General features: G+C 37.3%; 1 protein-coding gene across 2 annotated transcripts in view; it reads right to left on the reverse strand.

Moving 5' to 3' along the window:
• Nucleotides 1–1,607: 1,607 nt before the first annotated feature.
• BPIFB1 (BPI fold containing family B member 1) overlaps nt 1,608–23,945 on the reverse strand; it is a 42,239-nt gene continuing 19,901 nt past the window's right edge. For both annotated transcript variants that reach the window (XM_051979366.1, XM_051979365.1), the window contains exons 6-16: nt 23,165–23,246; nt 21,209–21,272; nt 19,429–19,514; nt 18,362–18,541; nt 15,647–15,700; nt 7,192–7,350; nt 6,536–6,603; nt 6,326–6,371; nt 4,751–4,814; nt 3,769–3,845; nt 1,608–1,831 (exon numbers count right to left, since the gene is read on the reverse strand). In XM_051979366.1, coding sequence (XP_051835326.1) covers nt 1,805–1,831; nt 3,769–3,845; nt 4,751–4,814; nt 6,326–6,371; nt 6,536–6,603; nt 7,192–7,350; nt 15,647–15,700; nt 18,362–18,541; nt 19,429–19,514; nt 21,209–21,272; nt 23,165–23,246 — 907 coding nt within the window. In that variant the 3' untranslated portion in view covers nt 1,608–1,804. The remainder of the gene's footprint in view (nt 1,832–3,768; nt 3,846–4,750; nt 4,815–6,325; nt 6,372–6,535; nt 6,604–7,191; nt 7,351–15,646; nt 15,701–18,361; nt 18,542–19,428; nt 19,515–21,208; nt 21,273–23,164; nt 23,247–23,945) is intronic.

Here is a 23,945-nt window from a genome sequence, read left to right on the forward strand (position 1 = left end):
GAATAGTGGGTAATTCCTGAATCATAGGGTTTTAGGATCACAAATGCTTGAGCCAAAGGATCCATAGAGTATGCTAGTAGTCAAATCCGCTCCATTTACAAATGAAGGAGGCCCAGAATGAGGAAGGAACCTGTTCAGTATCTCACAGCAATTTAGTGACAGAATTGTGCTTGAATGGGTAAGTGTCTGGACCTAGGGTAAGGGAAAGCATGAGTAGAATTCTTGATCATTCATCATCCTGCCCATCCTGACTCCCCTTAGGGAAAGGACTTGAATAGGTTACGACCTAGCCCAAGAGGACATATAGAGCAATGGGTCACTGCAGAGAAGGGCTGGAAAGTCATCTGGTCAGCATGAGGGCATCATGTTGCCAATGGTTTTCACTGCCTTTCTGCTTTGTAAGAGTCCCAATACTTCTCAATGCCTGAGCCTCCTCAAAGAGCTTCAGGAGATGATTGTTAGGATCAGAGGACACAGAGGGGGTTCTTATGAGCAGGTAGGTCCATGTTCTCTCACTTTGGCCACATACATCCTGGTAATGAAGCACTCCCAGCTATTTTGCACTCTCTTGCTACTCCCGCCCTTCCCCAAACATGGGGCTATTCAGACCATGTGGTATACACTCACTTGGCCCCAGATCAGGAATGCTCATCTAAGCTCCAAATTTGGCGGAAGATATTGGACCTTTGCCATTTCTCCTCCCTTCTGCCTAGGCTAGGTCAGCCCCCACTCACCATTAGCAGGAAGAAAGAGATGCATTTGGCACTTCGCCTCTTTGCCAACATGGCAGTGGGAGAGGGAAGGGAGAGGGAGGTAGATGTGTCAAATGTCTCAGATCTCTACCGCATCTCCTCCCTCTGCCTTTCACACACACATACACACTTGGGGTCTCTGGAATGGCTAGACATTATTTAACTACTTAACAAAGATGATTGGTTAACTCTGGGAGCTTTCTGATGGTCCCCTAGGCTAAGTTTTTTTCCTCATCCTAGATGGCAAGAGGTGCCCTATGCCTCTTTAACTAAAGACACCTTCTGGACCTCTTGCCCAGGGACAAAAATTTCTTGTTTTAGCTCCGTGTGCTTCAAAAAGACTTAGAAAACTACTTTTGTGGGCAATGTATACCCATGGAGAGAGAGAGAGGACAGAAACTCAGGGGGAAAGGAGAGGGAGAGGAGGGGAAAAGATTGTAAAGTACCTATAGTACTTTAAGGTTTATGATACCCTATGTGAATGTGTGTGTGTGTGTGTGTGTGTGTGTGTGTGTGTGTGTGTATAAACTCAAAAAGAAATGATAAACATCTTTAAAGATTTTCCTGGTTTTCTATAATGAATAGGTTTTTTGATGAAAAATGTTAGGTTGAAAAGTTTGATTTATTCAAGGTCACACAAGTTAGTGGAAAAGTGAATAAAGCCTCTTGGGACTGTTTATTCAGTGCTCTATGACATAGTGCTGCTAACATCAACAACCTGCTCTTTTCATTCAGAGATCATCCCCACACCAACAGCCAAGACATGGTCAATAGAGCTGAGTGAAAATAAGCCAGAGACTGATCCAGACCCCAAATCCACCTGTCTGCCTGGGAGAAGTTAAAGAATGCCACCAGTGCAGGGACAGACATGTTTATTGATAAGTCAGAACAGCTACAGACTGGGAAGTTCTTGTGTTCTCCCATTCTCAGCTCCTCTCAAGTCCAATTTAGGAGCAAACTTGATGATCTCTCCTTCTGCCATCATCTCCATCTCCTCTGGCTTCTTTTTTATCGATGGATCTGCTGAGCCAGGAGTGGCAGATGTTCTAGAATTAGGCTGGAGTGATCAGGAGTGCACCCTAGAAAAGGACAAATCAAACAAGCATCCTAGTTGAGAAGACTATGTCTAGCACATATAGCAGAAATCCATGAATTTATTGGTGGAAGGCACAGAGGGAATCACAACATTCTGTGACTTAGCAGATTGTTATTAAAAATAACTATGGCTAAAAACAAATAATATCCCAATGACCAGTCTTCTGGTTTCTCTCTGAACCACTGAGATCATCCTCAAATAGCAGACCATCTTTCTCTCAGCCTGTAGCTATTCTTTTATACTTTGGTAGACCCAAAGATTAAGAAATGGATGGGATCTAAGAAATAATCTAGTCCAGTTATCTAATCTTATAGATGAGAAAACTAACGTCAAATGATTTGCCCAAATTCCACAGTTATTTTAAGTGATAAAGTATGGATTCAAACCCAAGTTCTCTAACTCCAAACCCAGAATTCTTTCCACTGTGTCATGCTGCTTGCTTCAAAATGTCATTCTTATTGGATACAGCTCCTCTGATAATACTGGCTGAAGAATGAGTTTTCTTGCTGTGGAAAGGTTAGTTGAGTTGTAGGCTGAGGGATAAGAGTCATCCTTAAAAATAAATCATGTCACCAAGGATAAGAGTCATCCTTAAAAATAAATCATGTCACCAAGGACAGAGCAAAATCAGCTGCCTGAGACCTAATGGAGAGTCAGATTGATAGTGTCCTGGTCTCTGTGACCATGGCAAAGAGAAAAATTTGAGGTCATACCATTGCTTTAATTTCCCCCTGAGTTGCTTGATCAGCTGAAGTTTACAATTCTTTTTGAACTGTTACTCAGGAGAGATGAGCAACCCGCCATCTGAAAATACACGATCCTTCAGAGCAAGCCAAGTTTGATGTTGTGTGATGTATTGATGTTCATGGAAGTGATGGTGATGGTGATGGTGATGGTGATGGTAGTGTGTGTGTGTGTGTGTGTGTATGTGTGTGTGTGTGTGTGTGTGTGTGTTTAATGGTCTAATAAATCCAGTCACACACAACTTTTGCATGAGGCAGTATGTGGTTCAGTGGAAAAAAGATGGGATGCCAGAGTGCTTTTGGACTTCTTTGGATTTTTGCACCGTGTTTCCTTTTTCAGGAAACTCATTTTGGGAAATCTCATGATCCTGTAAGACCAAACCTGCCTGCTTCATATACCTCTTCAATATCTCCTACTCCTTTAATTGGTTCCAAGACTGGAAGCCTTGGGCTTTGGGACCTCTATTTCAAGAAGGCATTGACCATAGTTTTTCTCCATATTTCCCATCAGTTACTTTGACTTTTGAATTTTTCTGCAGCTTGCCATCATGCCCCTGTACTTGTTACCTTTTCCATCACACTCCTTAAGACTAGTCCCTACTTTTCAGCTTTCTTTTATGTACTATCTAGAAGAAGCTCAGTGACACAGTGGATAGAATGTCAGGCCTGAAATCAGGAAGATCTGATTTCAAATCCTGCCTCCGACATTTACTAGTGGAATTATCCAGTTCAAATCACATAACCTCTGTTTACCTGAGTTTCATTTGAAAAATGGGAATAATAGCATCTATCTCCCAGGGTTGTTGTGGGGATGATAAAAAATTGTAAAGCACTTAGGATAATGCCTGGCACATAGTAAGTGCTACAGAAATATTTATTATTATTATTATCTTCCTCTATTAGATTGTAAGATCATTGATGTCAGTAACTGTCTTTGTTTCTATTTGTATCTCCAGCACTTAGCAGAGTACCTGGTACATAGCTGGTGTCTAATAAATGTTTATTGACTGATTTGATTTGGGAATCTAGAGCAACTAAATTCTAGTCTCACATTTACTGTGTGACTTTAGGCAAATGGTTTTTCTTCTCTGTGCTTCAAAGATCAATATTCTTTCCTCTTCACTATAAGACTTCCCTAAAGAAGCAGTATCAGGGACTTCTAAAATAGTTTACTCACCTGGATAGGAATCACTTTGGCTTCATTAAATCCCATGTCCTTAAGGATAGATAAGGGAATTCCCTTTCGAAATATACCTTAAACAAAGCACAGATATTTGAGAAAGAGAAGAGGACCATGGCTAGAAATCCACCATTTGCATTTGAGGGGATTTAGGTTTCTTAGAGCAGGCTCTGGAAACTTACCATGAAGGTATCCTTACTTCCACCAACCTAGGCTTCTCAGACACTCTACTTTCCTAGCTTCCCATGACCCTTCTTTTCCTATTCATGCCTTTGGACATCTCAAGAGAAAAGTCCCACCTTTTTAATAGCTTTCCTTTGTTTCAAACCCCTTGATGACTCCCCATGGGCTATGAGATAAAATCCTCTACCTTCACTTAATCTGTTCTTTATAGAATTTCTTTATTTCTTTTCCACTGTGGGATTCATATCCATCCTTTAAAACCCAACTGATATGTATATTTTCTAGGCATTTCTCTGATCTTCTGTCTCTTTCCATATTTCATAAAACATATTCTTTCTTAAATGTCATTTAGCATCTTGTTTGACCCTCTAATGCATTTACATAATAAGTATTATATATTGCAACTATCTATGTATTTCATTCCAGGCTAAACTATGAGTTCTATAAGAATAGAAACTATATTTTATTTTAATGCTATCTCCCCTAATACCAAGGACGATAAACTTAATAAGTAATAAGATTGGCATTTGAGGTCCTTCAAAATCTGGTACAATATCCCTCTTTCCATTCATTTCAAGCCTTAGGTCCTACATAATTGCCTACCATTCCCCCAGTTCAGTCTCCCCAATGACCCACCAGTGTTACATATACATTCTCCCTTCTTGGCCATTGCTGGAGACGTTCTCCTCTCACTGTTTCCATTTTCTCTCTAAACTCTACACATTCTTCAAGGCCCAGCTAGTATCTTATCTCCTCTAGGAAGTCTTCTCTGACCATTTTGAGGGACTATGCTTACCATTTTCGTTTGGCAGCAACACAGAGGTTAAGATTTCATTAATCACACTTCCCATAAGTTCAGGCTGCAACAAAAAAAAATGAAGTCTTATACTCTTGCCCAGGGATTCTTCTCCATAAATCTCTAGGATTCAGTTAGTCCCAGGGAAAATAGATGAGAAAAAATGTTTATGAGGGATTTGGGGAGGAGGAGGGGAAAGGGAAAATGAATGACTCAATAAAGTTTATCCCTATTGCTAAGTGGAACAACTAAAATCGTATGTCTTATGGAAAGTAGGTGAGAAGATAACCCTCATATTTGAACATTGGTACATTACTATTGTTGAGGGTGGAGAGGTTAGGAATCCTTAATGGTGGTCCCAGGACAAATAGGATGAGAAAACAGAAGATGGCACTATCATAGGCTTTATCAAGGTTCCTACATGAAACCTAATGATGTGGTCTAAGAAAATCTCTCTCCTAGGAACCCAGCCTAAGAGAGGAAACATCTGTAAATCCTTCCTTGAATACTCTGTAGTTCAGGTGCTGTTTCCTCCCCAAAGTCTTTGATCTCTTCCTAGTTGAAGGGAATTCATTCCTCCTTAGTTTGTTTGTAGACTTTGGCTTGGATCCTCTTTTGTCCTCCTCACACTCTATCTCCCCTAATAGAATATAAGCTCCATAAATGGCAGAAACCATGTCATTCATCATATTTGTGCAGCCCATTGCCAGCTACGTGGCCCAAACATAGTAAGCACTTAAAAATTCATTGGATTGAATTGAAGTCATGACCTTGTCCTTGGATTCACAGAATGTCAGAGCATACAGGATTCTTAGAGATCTATAAGTGAATTAGAGGTAAAAGTGTCATTTGAAGAAGAATGTAGAGATCTAGAGGTCTAAGAATCTTTTTTAGCAATAGGGACACTGTGACTCAGAGAAAGATGCTCCCAACTTCACTAAGGCTAAATCTATATGAACAATGTGAATTAACTTGATGAGGATGAGAAAAGCCCTGGCCGGAGAGACAGTAATTCTAGATTCAAATCTCAACATTTGGGCAGACTTATTTGGCTATATGTGCCCTTAGACAAACAGTTTTCTTAATCTGGGCCTCAATTTTTCCCTACCTTTTCCCTATCTTAACTTCTCCAATCCATGATTTACAGAACAAGTCCCTTTGACATAAAACTGACCATCATCATTCACTTCCCACAGATAAAAAGTCACCATCATTTGACGTGGAATTGGCTTATAAAGACCTAATTATGTGACCTTTAAGACCCAATCCAAGTTCAGTGGTCCATGCTTTTCACTCTAAATGGAAAATGTAGAAAATGGTTTACATAATTCACATTTAAAATCCCATTCAAAAAGAAGTACTCCTGTTTGTTCCTATTCACAGCATTTGGCAATAATGAGCACTCAGGATCCACATGATTGATCCCCAGGACTCGAAGTGATTAAGCCATGATGATATCTGGGGAGAAATGGTCTTAGACAAGTCATTGTGACAGCTGCCTTTTCCTTGAATAAGCCCATTTTCAGGGACTTCAGTCCAGGCTTTCACAACAGTCTCTGAAGATAATTGACTTACACTGAACAAGCCTGATCCTGAGTTCATCAGATGGATGTGATCAGAGCTGTAATAGAAAAGTCAATGTCAGCATAATCTTTGAGGGCAGGAACTGTGACTTATTTAAATCCCCAATGTCCCCCAACATGATTCGATGATTTACAGAGAGAAGTTACTTTAATAAGAGTTTGTTGGATGAATAAAAGAATAAAGAGTGTTTTATGTTTTTACCTGATTCCTTTGAGGTTGAAAAAAAGTCTGTCTCCTTCAGTGTAGAATTGACCTTCAGAGCTTGCTTCCTGTAATAATAATTTTTTAAAAAAAGTAATCGTGATCTGACCTAAAAATTCAGAAAGTAAAAGTGACTTAAGGGGCTAAGGAATCAAAGAACAGCTTCTAGAGGGGATTGAGGCAAAAGATTCCACTACCATATCAGATCTGATCAGAAGGCAGAGATTTTGAATTTGAATCCTTATTCTGTTACTTACTGCCTATATGACCCTGAACAAGTCACTTTACCTTATCTCAATTTCCTTAGCTATCAAATTACAAGAGTGGATCATTCCACCTCTAATGTCTCTTTTCAAGCTCTGTCTATCAGTGCTTCAAGGTCCTTCACATCTCTACTTAATTGAATGATACTGGAAGACAGCTGGTTTCTCTCAGTCTGTTTCTTTAAAAGACAAGGGAGTTGAACAAGATAGCTCCTAACTTCTCTTTCTAACTTTCATTCTATAACTCATTGTTATAAATGTTATAAATGTTGTTTCTTGCTTTGACATTTTCTAATCTATGCTCTAAGGTCTCCCCCAACTGATGTGTTAGAACCCATGTCAATTTTGTGGAGGAGTTTAGATATGATCATGGCCGTTGGCCATAGTACTTACAATGCCCAGAGTGAAAAGAGGCCGGGTTTCTTGGTTGGTAGCAAACACTTCCAATACAATCATGTGGGCTACCTTGACACTGCCAGCTTTCAAGATAATCTCTGGAGGTTCCTCAGGGAAGATCTTCACCATCTGAGTTTGTTTCAATTGTGCAGAAGCCTGAATAATGATAACAACCATAGTATGTCTAGAATCTTTTACAGTTTCTCCAGATCTTCTTCACAACAATCTTGAGAGATAAGTAGCATATGGATTTATTATGCCCCTTTGAGAGATGAGTCAATTAGGGTCCAGAAGAAAAATGACTTTCTTAATGTAACATAGAAATACTTTAACTTTCCTTAAAATCCTCTCATTAGATCCTCATAATTATTCTATGACAAATACAGGATATGATTATTTGTTGCACAGGTGTGGAAAATGATACAGAATAGGACCCAAATATCATTGGACTCTATATTCCAGAGATGGATAAATCCAGTGACCTGGGTCACTTAAAGTAAGACTAGAAGCATCATTTTTATTTTTATTTTTTTGAGGAGAGAGTTTAGGCTTAGGACACTAGGATAAGAAGATTAAATTGTGGGGTAATATAAGGAGAAGATTTGGAAGATGTGGGAGAAAGTGAAATACTGACTTTGGAGAATATGTTATTTTCCTTACTTGTCTGGGGACTATAGCTAACTTGTTTTGTAACATTAATGTACAGGGATATTCCCACCACTTCCCCTTCTTCTCTACTAGACAATCCAAAAACCATTTCTAAAAGGAAAATTTAATTCATTGCTGCGCTCCCATCTGCAAGCCCCACTGAGTGCCTTTGTTCTACTCTCTTTGGTTTCCAGAAGGGAAAAAAATCATCAAAATAAATAAATAAATAAAATAAAATAAAAACTAAAACTAAATAAAAATCAAGCTGATCCTTAATGGAAAGAGTGCTTGGCTTAGAATCAAAGAAAATGAATTTGATTTAAATTCTCCAACTGTGATCCTGGACAAGCCATCTTTCCCTTTCTGTGACTCAGTTTTTTCCTCATCTGTAAAATGAAAGGTTTGGACTAAATGATCTCTGCAATCTCTTGTAGTTCTGATATTCTGTGTCTGAAGCAGTCTTCCAGAATCAAACCCACTAAGAAACAAGATTGGATTTTTCCCCCTAATTCTCTGCCCTTTTCCTTCTGTAGTCTCAGCCTAGATGGAGAGATTTGTGCTCACAAAGATGGCCCTGGGTATTCCAATAGCAAACAAAAATTTCTATACAATTTCTTAATTTCAGAATATAAGAGAAAGAGGACTCAAAAGCCACTTTTTACTTCAGAAAACTAATACCTGCTGAGTCCCCTAAATTACTCTGTTCTGCCATTATTGAGATTGAATTTGAATTGCTGTTATACATCCCATTTTAGGTTTAAGGCCCCAGAAATTACAATTATCTAGATGGTGGGTGTGTCACCAATTTGAATTTTTTGGAAGGGGAGGCTAATAGCTGCATTTAAACTCAACTTTCTTCTAATCTAGTTCATTCATTCCCACCCAGTGAGTTCCCTAAACCATCATTATACAACACCCATCATTAAGATAAGAGTAAAAAAGAATCCTGGATTTGGAGTGCCTTGGGCTTGGATCCTGGATTAATCCAACATTTTAACACTTGCTCTTTGTAAACTAGCTATATCATTATATAATGCTTATAATTACTAGCCATTATATCACCTTGGATAAGTGACATCCCCCAAACACACCTACCCCCCCCTCACTTTTCAATTTTAAAATAGAGTTAATGCTTTGTTTGTATTATCTACTTCACAGGGTCACTATAAAGAAAGTTTCCATTTTTGGAGCCAGTATCCGCTATTCTTTGTTACTTCTACCAATTGCTCTCCTCTTGATTCCACTCTCACTCAGTACAAGCTTGTTCCTTCTTCTCCATGATAGCCCTTCAAAAATTGGACATCAGTGACAAAGTGTCCTTGAAGTCTTTTCTCCATCCCTTTCTTTATCTTTTCTAACCTTAGTTAAAAAAGCCCCCGTTTTTATAACCATACTTCATGTAACCATGGCTTATTTATGTCATACTAGCCCAGCAGAATAGGGCAGAAACAGCTCATCAGAAGAATGTCTTAGGATAGTTGGTTTGACCTTGAGCTCCTTGAGCCTATCTCATCCTGAAGCATCTGAGACAGACAAACATTTTCCTTAAGAAATATGGAAAATAATTTAGCTATAATATATCTGGAGGGGGCCAGAGTCAAAATAGTATCCAGATATATAGCCCAATTCCTTTTGAAAAAGCACATGAAACTAGGCCTCTGAACAGAGTCTAAGGGAATGAAACCACTCTCTAGCTCAAGATAGCTTAAAAGGACTTGAAGAAAGGTCAGTCTCTCTGGGGTGAAAGGGATGTTCAGCCTAGCTCAGAAGGTGTTCAGGAATCAGTGGGCCAGACTCCCGTCCCAGCAAAGAAGGCAAATTGCCAGCTGGGAAACCAGGCTATTTCCTGGAGAGAGCAGGTAGGGCTACCCTCTGCTGTGAACCTATGTACAAGGGGCTTCTGTACTCAAAACCAAGGCTCAGAGTTGCACAAGAAGCTTGGGACCATCCCCTGTATTCCAGGAGCAGATTTCAATCTTAGAAGTGACAAAATAGGAAAAAAAGAAAGAATTGAAAATGAGTCAGAAACAGAAAAGAACCTTGACCATAAAAAGCTACTAAGGTGATAGGGCAGATCAAAAAACCAACTCAGAAGAGTTTTCTTTTCTGTTTTTTGCTCTTTTTTTTTTTTATGGTTGAGTTCTGTTTCAAATGAAAGAAAATGTAAAATACCTCATCAGAAAAACAAAATAGATTGAGGAGACACAACTTAAAAATTACTGGTCTGAAGATCATAACCAAAAAGAACCTGGATAGCATTCTTTAAGAGATCATCAAGAAAAATTTTCCTGATATACTAGAACCAGAGAGCAAAATAGTTATTGAAATAATCCATCAACCACTTCCAGAAAGAGATCCCCTAAGAAAAAAAATCCTAGAAACATTGTTGCAAATCTCAAGGAAAAAATACTGCAGGCTGCCAGGGGAGAAAAAAAAATCAAGAATTGAGGAGCCACATTCAGGATTACTCAGGATCTGTCAGCTTCTAAAATAAAAGATGGGAGGGCCTGGAATACCTTATTTCAGAAGGCAAAGGACTTGGAATTGCAACCAAGAATCAACTACCCAGTGAGACTGAACATCATTTTTTGGTGGGGGGGCGGGGGGAGGGAAGAGGGGGTAAAGAGGGAGAGACGAGATGGATCTTCAGTGAAATTAAGTGATTTTTAATCATTTCTATTAAAAAGACCAGAACTAAACAGAAAAATTGATCTTTAAACACAGGACTCAAAGAGAAGCATTGAAAGGCAAAAAAGAAAGAAAAAAACCAAAATGTTATTTAAAGGTTTATATCCCAGGTGGAAAAAATGATACTTGTAAGTCTTAAGAACTTCATCTTTTATTAAAACAATCAGAGAAGACATATATAGGCAGAGGGTAGGTATAAATTGACCCTGATATAATAATATCAAAGAAAAAGACATTAAGGGGTGGAAAATGGATTGCACTGAGAGAAGAGGAAAAGGGAGGTAAAATGTAATAAATTCCATCACATGAAGAGGCACAAAAGATCTATTACAATATAGAGAAAAAAGGGAGGGGGATGAGCATTATCTGAAGCTTAATCTCAAAGAGGGAATAACGTATTTATTCAGTTAAGTATAGAAATTTATCTTACCCTATAAGGAGGAGAAAGGGGAAAGAAAAGGTAGGGGTAGAATAGAAGGGAGGGCAGAAACACTAAGGGAAAGGAGTAAGAGAGAAGGGGTGATAGAAGGGGGACAGGTTGAAGGGGAGGTGTGTCAGAGATGAAACACTACTAAGAAAGGACAGGGTGGAAAAAGAGGATAAAAGTATATTACAGGGGAAAAAATAGGATGGAAGGAAATACACAGCTGGTAATCATAACTGTGAATGTGAATGGGATGAGCTTTCCCATAAAATAAAAGTGGATAGCTGAATGGATTAAAAACCAATATGTTGTTTACAAGAAATACATTTGAAAGATTGAAATGCATACAAAGTAAGTATGAAAGGCTACAGCAGAATTTATTATGCTTCAGCTGAAGCAAAAAAAAAAAAAAAAAGCAGAGGTAGCAATTCTGATCTCAGATAAAGCAAAAACAAACAACAAAAAAAAGACCTCATTAAAAGAGATAAGGAAGGAAATGACATCTTATTAAAGGGTATCATAGACAATGAAATGATATCAATACTGAACGTGTATGCACAAAGTAGTATAGCAGCCAAATTCTTGGAGAAAATGTTGTTAGTTATAGGAAGAAATAGACAGCAAAACCATATTAATGGGGGACCTTCTACCTTCCTCTCTCAGAATTAGATAAATCTAACAAAATAAACAAGAAAGAAACTAGGGAGGGTCATAGAATTTTAGAAAACTTAGATATGATAGATCTCTGGAGAAAATTGAATAGGGGGAGAAAGAAATATATTTTTTTCTCAGCAGTATATGGCACCTACACAAAAATAGACCATGTATTAGGGATAAAGACCTCATAATCAAATGCAGAAAGGCAGCAATAGTAAAAGCTTCCTTTTCAGATCATGAAATAAAAATTACATCATATAATAAAAAACCAGGGAAAGACAAACTAAAAACCAATTGGAAATTAAATAATCAATTCTAAAGAATGAGGGGGTTAAGCAACAAATGATAGAAACAAAAGATAATTTCACCCAAGATAATGACAATAGTGAGATAATATAACAAAACCTATGGGATGCAGCCAAAGCAGTTTTTAGGAGAAATTTTATGATCTCTAAATAGTTACATGAATAAAACAAAGAGGAGATCAATAATTTGGACATACAACTAAAAAGCTAGAAAAATAACAAATTAAAAACCATCAATTAAATACCAAATAAGAAATTCTTAAATCCAAAGGAGAGATTAATAAAATTGAAAGTAAGAAAACTATTGAACTAATTAATAAAACTAAGAGTTGGTTTTATGAAAAATCCAACAAAATAGATAATCATTTGGTTAATTTGATTTTAAAAAGGAAAGAAAAAAGCCAGTATCAAAAATGTAAAGGATGAACCTATTTCCAATGAGAAAAAAATTAAAGCAATAATTAAGAACTATTTTGTCCAATTGTATGCCAACAAATCTGACAATCTAGTTGAAATGGATGAATAATTTACAAAAAATATAAATTGTTCCAAAGAGGAAATAAATTATTTAAATAATCCTATTTTAGAAAAATATCAATGAACTCCCTTAGTGAGGAAAAAAGTCCAGGGCCTATTTACAAGTGCATTCCACCAAACATTTAAAGACCAAATTCTAATACTCTATAAATTATTTGGGAAAATAGTCAAAAAAGGAATTCTGTTAAATTCCTCTCATGACACAAATATGGTGTTAATACCTAAACTAGAAACAATCAAAATGGAGAAAGAAAATTACAGATCAATCTCCCTAATGAATATTGGTGCAAAAATTTTAAATAAAATATTTACCAAAAGATTACACCAAGTTATCAGCAACAAAATATATTTATGACCATGTGGAGTTTATAATAGGAATGAAGGGCTGGTTCAATATTTTTAAAAAATATTGGCATAATTTACCATATTAATGACAAAACTAACAGAAATTCATATGATAATCTCAATAGATGCAGAAAAAGCTTTCTGACAAAATACAACACCTATTCATTTTAAAAACACTAGAACACATAAGAATAAATGAAGTTTTCCTTAAAATGAAAAGTAGCATCTATATAAAACTATCAGCAAGCCTTTTTGAAATGGGGAAAAGGTAGATGCATTCCCAATAAGATCTGGGATGAAACAAGGATGCCTATAACTACCCACTATTATTCTATATTGTATTAGAAATGTTGCCTTTAACAATAAGAAAAGAAAAAGAAATCAAAGTAATTAGAGTAAACAATGAGGAGATAAAACTATCACTCTTTGCAGATCACATGATGGTATACTTAGAGAATCCTAGTGTATCATCCAAAAATCTACTTGAAATAATTAATAGATTTAGAAAAGTTGCAGGCAAAACAAATTTATAGAAATTATCAGCATTTCTCTATGTTACTAATAAATAGAAAGAGAAGTTGCATTTAAAATGACTGTAGACAATATAAAATATTTGGCTGTCTACCAGGAACCACATGAAAACAATTACAAAACACTTTTTCACATAAATAAAGTCAGATATGAACAATTGGAAAATCATCAATTGTTCATACGTAGGCCAAGAAAATATAATAAAAATGACAATTCCACCTAGATTAGTCTACTTGTTGTTCAATGTTATATCAATCAAACTCTCCAAATATTTTATATGGCTAGAAAAAATAATTTTGAAATTCAACTGAAAGAAGAAAAGGTTAAGAATATCAAGAGAATTCATGAAAAAAATATATAAAGGACAGTGACCTAGGGTGGTACCAGAACTAAAACTCTATAAAGCAGCAGTCACCAAAACCATATGGTACTGACCAAGAAATAGAGGGGTGGATCAGTGGAATAGGTTAGATACACATGACACAACAATCAATAATTATGATAATCTAGTATTTGATAAACTCCCCAAACCCCAGCTTCTGGGATAAGAACTCATTTTTTCACAAAAATTGCTGAGAAAACTGGAAAATAATATGTCAAAAACTTGGCACAGACCTACATTTCACATCCCATATCAACATAAGGTCAAAATGGGTATATGATTTAGTCATAAAGGGTGAAAGTATAAGCAAATTAGGAGAGCAAGGGATAGTTTACTTATTAGATCTTTGGACAACAGAGGAATTTATGGCCAAAGAAGAACTAGATATCATTATAAGTACAAAACAGACAACTTTGATTACATTGTATAAAAAAGATTTTGCACAAACAAAAACCAATGCAGTCAAGGTTAGAAAGGAAGCAGAAAGCTGAAAAAAAAAAAAAACCACTTTTACAATCAGTATTTCTGATAAAGTCCTCATTTCTAAAATATGTAAAAAACTGGACCAAATTTATAAAAAATATACATCATTTCCCAATTGATAAATGGTCAAAGGATATGAGCAAACAATTTTCAATTTAAAAATTAAAGCCTTCCATAGTCATATGAAAAAATGTTCTAAGTCACTTAAATTAGATTAGAGAATCTAATTAGAGAAACACAAATTAAAACAATTCTGAGGTACCATTTCTCACCTCTCAGTTGTTGCAAGGGATGTGGGAAAACTGGGACACTAATGCATTGTTGGTGGAATTGTGAAATTATCCAACCATCCTAAAGAGCAATTTGGAACTATGTCCAAAGGGCTATAAAAGTGTGCATACTATTTGATCCAGCAGTGCTGTTATTGAATCTGTATACCAAAGAAATCTATAAAAGAGGAGGAAAGACTCCACATGTGCAAAAAATGTTTATAGCAGCTCTTTTTGTGATGGCAAAGAATTGGAAAATAAATAGGAAAACCCATCAATTGGGGAATAGCTGAATAAGTTACAGTATATGAAAGGAATGAAATATTGTTATATGAAATATAAAAGTAATGAAATATTATTGTTTACAAAGTAATAGCAATGTTCTGGAATGACCACTATAAATGACTTTGCTATTCTCAGCAGAACAACGATCCATAGTTACTCTGAAGGATTTATGATGAAACAATCTTATCCATACTAAGAAACTGTGTTTGAATGAAAATTAAAGCACTGTCCCCCTACCCCTGAATTTTATTTTTCTTGAGAGTTTTTTTTATTAGGGTGAAATATCTATATTTTCTTTCATAACATGACTTTCATGGAAATGTTTTAATAATTTCACATGTGATTTCTTAATGGGGGTTCAGGGAAGAATTAAGGAAGAGAATCCGGAATTCAAATGTTTAAAAAGCAAATGTAAAAAATGTTTTTGAGAAAATATTAAGTAAATAAATTTAAAACAAAAAAGAAATATTATCGTTCTATAAAAATTGATGAACAAGTTGATTTTTAAAAGGCTTATTAAGATTTACACAAACTGCTGAGTAAACAAGCAGAACCAGGAAAATACTGTACACAGCAATAGCAAGATTGTGCAATGATCAACTATGACAGAATTCTTTCTTTTCAGTGGTTCAATGATCCAAGGCAATCCCAATAAGCTTTGGATGAGAAACTCCATCTGCATCTAGAGAGAATTATAAAGACGAATACAAAACAACACATGCTTTGTTTGCTTTTTTTTCTTTTGTGTTTTTTCCTTTTGTTCTGATTTTTCTTTTGCAACATAATTCATAAGAAAATATGTTAAAAATTGGTGTAAATATATAACCAAAACAATGTTTTTACATGTAACTGGGGAAAATCAAAATTAAAAAGAAAATAATACAGACAATAGACTAACCTTTGGGTTGATTTTATCGAGAATTGATTTCAGGTGGCGAGCAACATCAGGAAGCTAAGAATCAAAAGAGATCAAAACTTGTTATAGGTTGAATTTTATTGGAACAATGTTTTTCTATGTGACTTTAGGAATACTCCTTCCCCAATCTGGGTCCCAATTTCCTTAACTATGAAATGGGGGTAAAGTTCTCAAAGGAGTCATCTAATACTCAAACTTATGGCAATAATGAATTAATAGATGAATTAGACAATGGATAATGGAAAATCAATTTTTCTCAGTTACAATGAGATCAGATAGTGTTCTGAACAGTTTCTTATTCTTGGAGTTAGAGGTAAGTCACAGATTAAAAAATTAGAAGGCAGCTCAAAGGCTGTCTGGTTCAAATCACATATGAACATGAATATCCTCCATGGCATACTTGACTGTGCTGCTTATTCACACCACCAATTCAAGAAAATTCATCATTGAAGTCCTGATGCTGCCTTTGTATCCCACAGATCAGTCAAGAAGTCAAATTAAATACTTTCTATGTGTAGTATGGTAAGCCTCAAGGAGACAAAAAGGCCAAACAACAGTCCTTACTCCCAAGGAGTTCACATTACATAATGAGGGAGGATAACACAGATACAAATGTACAAGATATAGATGGAAGAGGAACTAGAGCTGGAGGGACTAGGAAAAATTTCTTGCAGAACATATTATTTGAGTTAATTTTTAAAGGAGGCCAAGGAAATGAAGAGGCAGTGCTAATGATGGAGACCATGAGGAACAACCCCTGCCAAATGCATAGACACAGGAATGGAGGGTGAAGACTAGCATATAGGCCAGTATAGCTGGGTCATGGAGTGTACAGAGAGGAGCCAGGTGTAAAGAAGACTAATATATAAGAAGTAGAAAGTGAGATAATATAAAAGGAAAAAAGAAGAGGATACAGACAGAACATTGGAGGACAAACACAGTTAACATATGTAATATGGATGAAGAATTAGCAAAGAAGACAGCAAAGGCTTGATCAGACAAGAGGAATAAGGAGAGAAGATGATATTACAACCTACAGGAGAGAATATAGTCATGAGGAACTTCTCACTAATGCCAAAGGCTGCAGAGGTTTAGAAGATTGAAAACTGAGAAAAGGTCCTTAGATTTGGCAATTAAGAGATCATTGATAATTTTGGAGAGAGTAGTTTCAATTTTACAATGAAGTCAGAAATGAGATTTAAGATGATTTAGAAGAAAATGAAAATAGAGGAAATATAAGCAACAAGAGATAGCTTTCTCAGGAAATTTAGCTGAGACAGAGATTCAGAGACACACAGAGAGACAGACAGAAGTACAGAGAGACAGAGACAGAAAAAGTCAGGGGGAGAGAGAGATAGAGACCAAGAAAACCAGAGACAAAGATACAGAGACAGAGAAACAGAGACAAAGACAAAGACAGAGAGAGAGACAGAGAAAATCAGAGAGAGAGAGACCAAGAGTTCTTAGAAGCAGAGAGAGACCAAGAGATAGAAGCAGAGAGAGACAGACACAGAAACAGAGAGAGAAGTTGATAAGTTATCTGGAGAAGATGGGAGAGGGTGAGGTTGAGAATACACAAAGAGGAGTAGGGATTAGCTGGGTGGCTCAATGGATAGTACTAAGCTTGGAATTAAACATCTTCATGAGTTCAAATCTGAACTCAGACAACTGAGACTGGAGGAATGGGAATGACATAGCTTATTTATAAATAAATCAATAGAAAAAATATATAGTAAATTCAAAGGACTAGCTTAAAGGAAGCTCTGATGACAGAGAATCAGGACTTGTAGGAAATGGCATTTAAGGAGCTGTGAATGGAACTAAACATTCTAGAAAGCTGAGATGAGGGAGATGGACCTATGGGGCCACTGGGAGGCAGTCTTGCCAAAGTCAAAGCAATAGGGGATGCAATGAACCCATCGGTAATGATCAAATTTGGTTGGACTTTAGGGGAAGCAATGGACAATAACAAGTCTGAAAACAGGAGCCAGATTGTAAAGGGTTTTAAATGTCAAGCGAGGAGTTTGAATTTCATCCTAGAGGAAAGAAGGGACGAAAATTCTTGAGCAGGTGATTGACATGACAGACTGTGTTTTCAGAAAAACAAAAACCCACCAGCTTGGTAATTGTGTAGTAGATAGACTGGAGAGGGAAGGTCTTAGAGTCAGGAAGTCCAACTGGGAGATCACTGCTTTAGTCCAAGTTAGAGGTGATGAGGGCCTTAATTAGGGTAGTGTCTATGTGGGTGGAGATTAGGTGAAGGATGGATGAAAGACTGCAGATGTTCTCTTCCTCTCACAATGGAGGAAACTGTGAAATTGTCTTTTTTTTTTTTTTAAAGTGATTTAGTTGTTGCAGGGAATAGAATTCTGGGCCTGGTATCAGGAAGTCCTGAGTTAAAATCTGATCTCAAGGGACTTAACTGGGGGCGTGACCTGGGGCAAGTGATTTAATCTGTTTGCCTTTTTCTTCAAGTGGAAAGTGTTGATAATAACAGCACTTATATTTCAATATTGTTGAGGCTCACATGAAGATATGTTTGTAAAGTGCTTAGTAGGTACTTAAAAATGTTTCTTTCCTTTCTTTTACTAGTTGGAAGTTGAACTGGATGTTCTTTTTACTCTCTTCAAATTCTGAGCTGCTGTGATTCTACCCATACATCATAGGCAGCCAGTCCATAAGATTGAACTTCCTTACCACAGAGTCCAAAAGAACTGCTAGCTCCTGGAAAGGCATCAGTGCCCCAATGGCGGCCTTCACCACTTCTTGTCTCACTATAAAACTGAAATCAAAGTTATTCAAGGTGGGCATAACCAGCTGGCCCTCTGTGTCTTTGAAGATCTTGATCAGCTTTCCTGCTCGGTCCCGAAGCTTAGCCTGGGGAGATACATGGGAAAGAGGAAGTTGTGAAAGGATTCCATCTGTGTGTTTTCCTCAGTCTGAGCTCTGACTGCATCCCTGGGTAGGAGAGTATAGTTGGCAGAAGGCTTTCTTCTCCCTGAATGACAAGCTTGTGTAATTTCCACAAGTACATTTATGGGGGTCAGCTTTAGCTTCAGAGCCAAGCTCAAACCCAAGTTGTAATGATGAATTGTTCAGGAGAACCAGTCACTCCCCTGCTCTGTCATTCTGCAAAATGAAAGGATTTGACTAGATGATATAAAATTCACTCCAGCTCTGGTATTCTCCATTCAAAGGGTTCCTTTTGCTTCCACAACCCATGTTGTAAATCTCGGTCTTTGTCTCCCCCCTTCCTTTCCCTCTCTCTTCCCTCCCTCTGTTCCTCCCCTTCTCCTTCTCCCTTCTTTCTCTCCCTCCCTCCCTCCTTCTCTTCCTCCTCTTCCTTCCCCCGCTTTCCTCTCTCCCCTCTCTCTTCTCACTCCTCTTCCCTTTCCTTCTCTTCTTTCCCCTTTTTCCCCTTTCCCTTCTCCTCTGTCCTCTCTTCTCTTTTCTTATGCTCTCATCCTCAGGGTAGACATAAAATAGAGGTAAGGAAAATGGAAATCCGTGTGCTTAGCCCCAAGCTTAGAATGGGACTGATGTAGCATTGCTTTTAAAAATAGTGAGCCTTGGGGGAGGGGAAAGGACTTGTTTTGAAGAGTTCTGATATCTTTCTTAGTTTCAAAGGGAGCCAGAATCTAGAGGGTTTCTGAGCTTTATTTAGGGGGCACATTAGCTCCTTCACCCAACCTCAGGAAGACATGCTGTCTCTTTAAAGGCTTTGAAGGGCTTAGATTAGCATATCATTAGGCAGCTATACTCACATTTAGATCCAGCTGAAAGTTGGTGTCCACAACTGAAAATGACAGGACATCGAAACTCAGGAAATTGGATCCAATTGGCACTGGTACTGTAAGAGGATAGCAGAATGTTTGTTAAAAATACACAGCATGTGCATGTAGAATATACTGGGACATACAATAGTATGAAGTATTAGAAATAGAGATAGGCTGAGGTGTTTGGGGAGGACAGTGTCTCTAAGACTCCTTACAATCCTATCATTTTGTAGTTTAAGATCCCTTCTAGTTCTAACATTCTATTTTCGAAGGCCCATTCCAGCTCCAACCTTCTATGTTCTCAGGTCCTTTCTGTCTCTGACATTTTTTATGTCAGAATTGTTGTAGGACTACAATTCTGAGATAGAAATCTGATTAACTCATTAGTTTGTTAATAGCCCTGGCAAAACCACTGCAGGACCAGGAAAATGTGAAAAGGAAAAACAAAGGAAATAGAAAAGCAAAATTAAAGCATCTTACCTTAAAGAACTTAGAATGTAATAGACACTGAACAAAAGTCCATTCCCTGTCATTTAAAAGACTCCACAATCTGCCCTCAGACTACCTTTCTAAACTTATCTCTCTTCCCTGATGTGAAGTGTCTACTCAAAGTACCACACCTCATAATACCACCTCCACCAAAGGTTCCCTGTTGCTCAGTTGTTTCCAATTCTTCTGGACCCCATTTGGCAAAGATACTGGAAAGGTTAGCCATTTCCTTTTTTTTTTAGCTCATTTTACACTTGAAGAAACTGTTAACCTTAATAGGGTTCTATGACTTGCCTGGGGTCACACAGCTAATCGATGTCTGAGGCCAGATATGAAGTCAGATCTTCTTGACTCCAAGGCCCAGTTCTCTATACACTGTGCCATGCAACTGCCTTCCTTTGTCTTTTTGTCTATCTCTGTCTCAGTGTGTCAGTTTGTATGTGTGTGTCTCTCTCTGTTTGTCTCTCTGTGGCTTTTGTGCTCTGTCTCTCCCTCCCTTTTCCTTTCCTTTTCTTCCCTTCTCTCCCTTCCTTCTCTCTCCCTCTCCCTTTTTCCCTTTCCCTTTCCCCCTTTCTCCCTTTTCCCCTCCTTCCACCCCTTTCCTTTTTCTCTCTCTCTCCCCCCTCTCTCCCTTCTTCCCCTTCTTTTTTCACCCTTCTTCCCCCTTTATTTTCCCCTTTCCTTCATCTCTCTTTTCCTCCCTCCTTCTCTCCTTCTCTCCCTCTCTCTCCCTTCCTCCTTTCCTCCTCCCATACTTCCCTGTGGCCAGCATAAAAATGGTATTTAAGATCTTAAATCTAAAATCAACAAATGGGAACAGTTGACCATATACTCTTATCTATTTCCTCACTTCAGGAAGACAACTATACTGTGATAATTCCTGTCCCCACCCAGTCTACCTTCAGTCTTTCACTGCACTTCCCAGGCATAGTAGCTTTATTAAATCTTAAGACTTTAGGCAAGCCATTTGTTCTCTCTGTACTTCAGTTTCTATATTTGTAAAATAAGGTTAATAAAACTTGACCCAGCCACATCTCATAATAGTTTGTAAGGAAAGGGGCTCTATAGAGCTTAATATCACACTGCAAATAGGAATGTGGATAAGAAATCCTGGGCACACAAGAGTCATTTAACGAATATAAAAGGTAGTGGTCCTGAAGAGGGCTACCCTCCTCCCACTCCCAAGCTTTGTAACAGGCTGCTTAACCCAAGAGGCAGAAAAGGAGAAAAGAAAATATTTTTTTACGTGGAAAGAAAATATCAAATGCCTAGGACTTACAGGTTGACCAAGTGTAGATTTTGGAAGTCACGCTTGTAAAACACTTTTCAATGATTGGGCATATCTATAACAACAAAAATTTGGGGTTTCAGGAAGTTTAATGAGAGTTAACTATACGATCAGTTGATCTACAGAGCTTATGCAATGGAGACATAAAGCAAGGTGCCACAATATAAGTATAAGGCTGAGTAAGGAAGGAGGGAAGGCAGGCAGGCAGGCAGGACGGAAGGAAGGAATGTAGGAGGGAAGGAAGGAATGTAGGAGGGAAGGAAGGCAGGAGGAAAGGAAGGAAGGAAGAGGAATGAAAAGAAGTGAGGAAGGAAGGAATCTTAAATCTTAGGATGCAAATTGAGAATTGGATAGGACTTCCATCAGTTACTAGTCCAGTCTCTACACCAAAGGAATCCCCACTGTGATATACCCAATAAGTATTCAACAATATAGCCTCTTCTTGAGTGGAAGAAGAGGGGAACTCATCTTCTCTTGAGGCTGATGATTCTGCTCTTAGATAACTCTCATTGCTAGGAAGTTTTCTCTGATATTTGATCTAAATTTGACCCTGTAACCACTACCCATTGCTCTTGTTCAGCTTGTTAGCTTTGGCTAAGCACAGAAAGAATCCTTTTTCCACATACAATTTTTCTAAGATTTGAAGACATTTATTGGTCAGAGAAAAATAATTAATCATAATTAGAAAGCACACTGAAAATATCTGTGCTGGGGCAGCTAGGTGGTGCAGTGGATAGAGCACCAGCTCTGAAGTCAGGAGAACCTGAGTTCAAATTTCACCTTAAACCTTGTGTGTGACTGTGGGCAAGTCATTTACCCCAAGTCACTTAAACCACAGCACCCCCTCCAAAAAAAAGTCGATGCAGTTTCAAGTCAGTGACAACATTGGATTCAACTTACAAAAATTTAGTTTACACACAACTTGTCAGTACAATGTAAGGACTGTTGTAAGATGGGAAGTTGTTTTGTGATAAAAAACAATATGGTTACAAAGGAAGTAAAAGTCAGATTGCAATTCCTTCTTGAACAAGACTTTAGGTTGCTGATCTATATGACAATTGGCAGATCAAGTATTTAGTCTCAATAGTTGTAGAATTGGGTAGTAACATAAAGGGCAAACCCAACAGAAAGCAGGAATCCTATATAAAATACCTTTGAACAAGCAGTCAACCAACCTTTGTCCAAAGACCTCTAGGGAAGAGGAGAATAATGGCTTCTAAAGCAATCAGCTCCACTTTGGGATAATGCTGATTGTTAGGAAATTCTTATAATGAGCTGAAATGTTATTCCCCCAGTTTCTATCTATTGCCCCTACTTCTACACTCTGTCCTCTGAAGTCAAGTAGAATAAAAGAATGAACATTTATTAAAATATAATATATAAAACTCTTTGCTAAGTGCTTGGAACACTAACAAAAATCAAGAAAGTTCCTTCCCTTAAGAATATCTTAAGTAGTTCTTGATCGGGAGTTCATAAACTTGGTGCCTTTGTTTTATTTAATTTTATATTTTTATTATTATATCTTAATATAATTGATTTTTTTTGTATTGTTGCATATTTTATTTTCTGCATTAGAAACATTCATAGAAGGAGTCCAAAACACTTACTAGACTAGCAAAATGGTCTGTTTCACAAAAAGCTTAAGAACCCCAGGTATAATCCCTCTTTACTATGATAATCTTCCAGATAGATATTTGAAGACAGTGTAGATACCATCCCTAAGTCTCCCCTTTTTTTCCTCCAGTTGAAACATCCATAGTCAAATTGTGTTTACTAATCCATTATTCAAGATTCAATTTTCACAACTAAACTGGCTGGTTCTTCCTGCCAATGACCCAATCATTGCAATTGTAGAGCAGAACTCACCGGATCAGTTATTAGCATGAATGTATTCCCACAATACTATGCTCAAAGGTACCTCCAATAAGAAAAAGGCATCACACTCACTTCATTTTTCACTAAGCTGGGCAATGTTGGCATCAGAGCATCAATGATCTTGTTAGCCAAGATGTTGATTGCAAAGGAGAACCTGCCCAAAATAAAACAGCCATTATGATACCAAATAATGGTTCTAGTTAAACATTTTGAGGCTCTATAATGGTGTTTGTGTGAAGACCTCCTCCAATGATACATCAATTAGTAAGAGTTCACATTTATCCAAAACTTTAAAGTGTGCATACTTTATTTCACTTTATCTTTCCAACACCTCTTTGAGATTAATGCAATTATTATATTTATTTGACAGATGCAGATTAGGCAGACAGAGATTAAACCTTGCTTAGATTTACAAAACTACTAAATGTTTGAGGTAGAATTTGAACCTAGATTTCCTCAAGTCCATGTCCAGAGCTCTATCCACTACTCCACATTGCCACATAACTTAATCTATAACGTAATAAATGGTCTTTGGGGATTCCTATGACCAAAAAATATCATCCACTTGAGACTCACTGGGTGATGAACTTCTTTAAAATGTTCTAAGCTGGTGGAGTTATGAATTGATCCAGCCTTTCTGGAAAGCAATTTGAAACTATTTCCAAAGGGCTATCAAAGAATGCATACCCTTTGATCCAGCAGTGTTTCTACTGGGCTTATATCCCAAAGAGATCTTAAAGGAGGGTAAGGGATCCCACATGTGTAAAAATGTTTGTGGTGGCTAGAAACTGGAAACTGAGTGGATGCCCATCAGTTGGAGAATGGCTCAATAAATTATAGTATATGAGTGTTA

The sequence above is a fragment of the Antechinus flavipes genome, chromosome 2, assembly GCF_016432865.1.
Source record: "Antechinus flavipes isolate AdamAnt ecotype Samford, QLD, Australia chromosome 2, AdamAnt_v2, whole genome shotgun sequence".
NCBI lineage: Eukaryota > Metazoa > Chordata > Mammalia > Dasyuromorphia > Dasyuridae > Antechinus > Antechinus flavipes.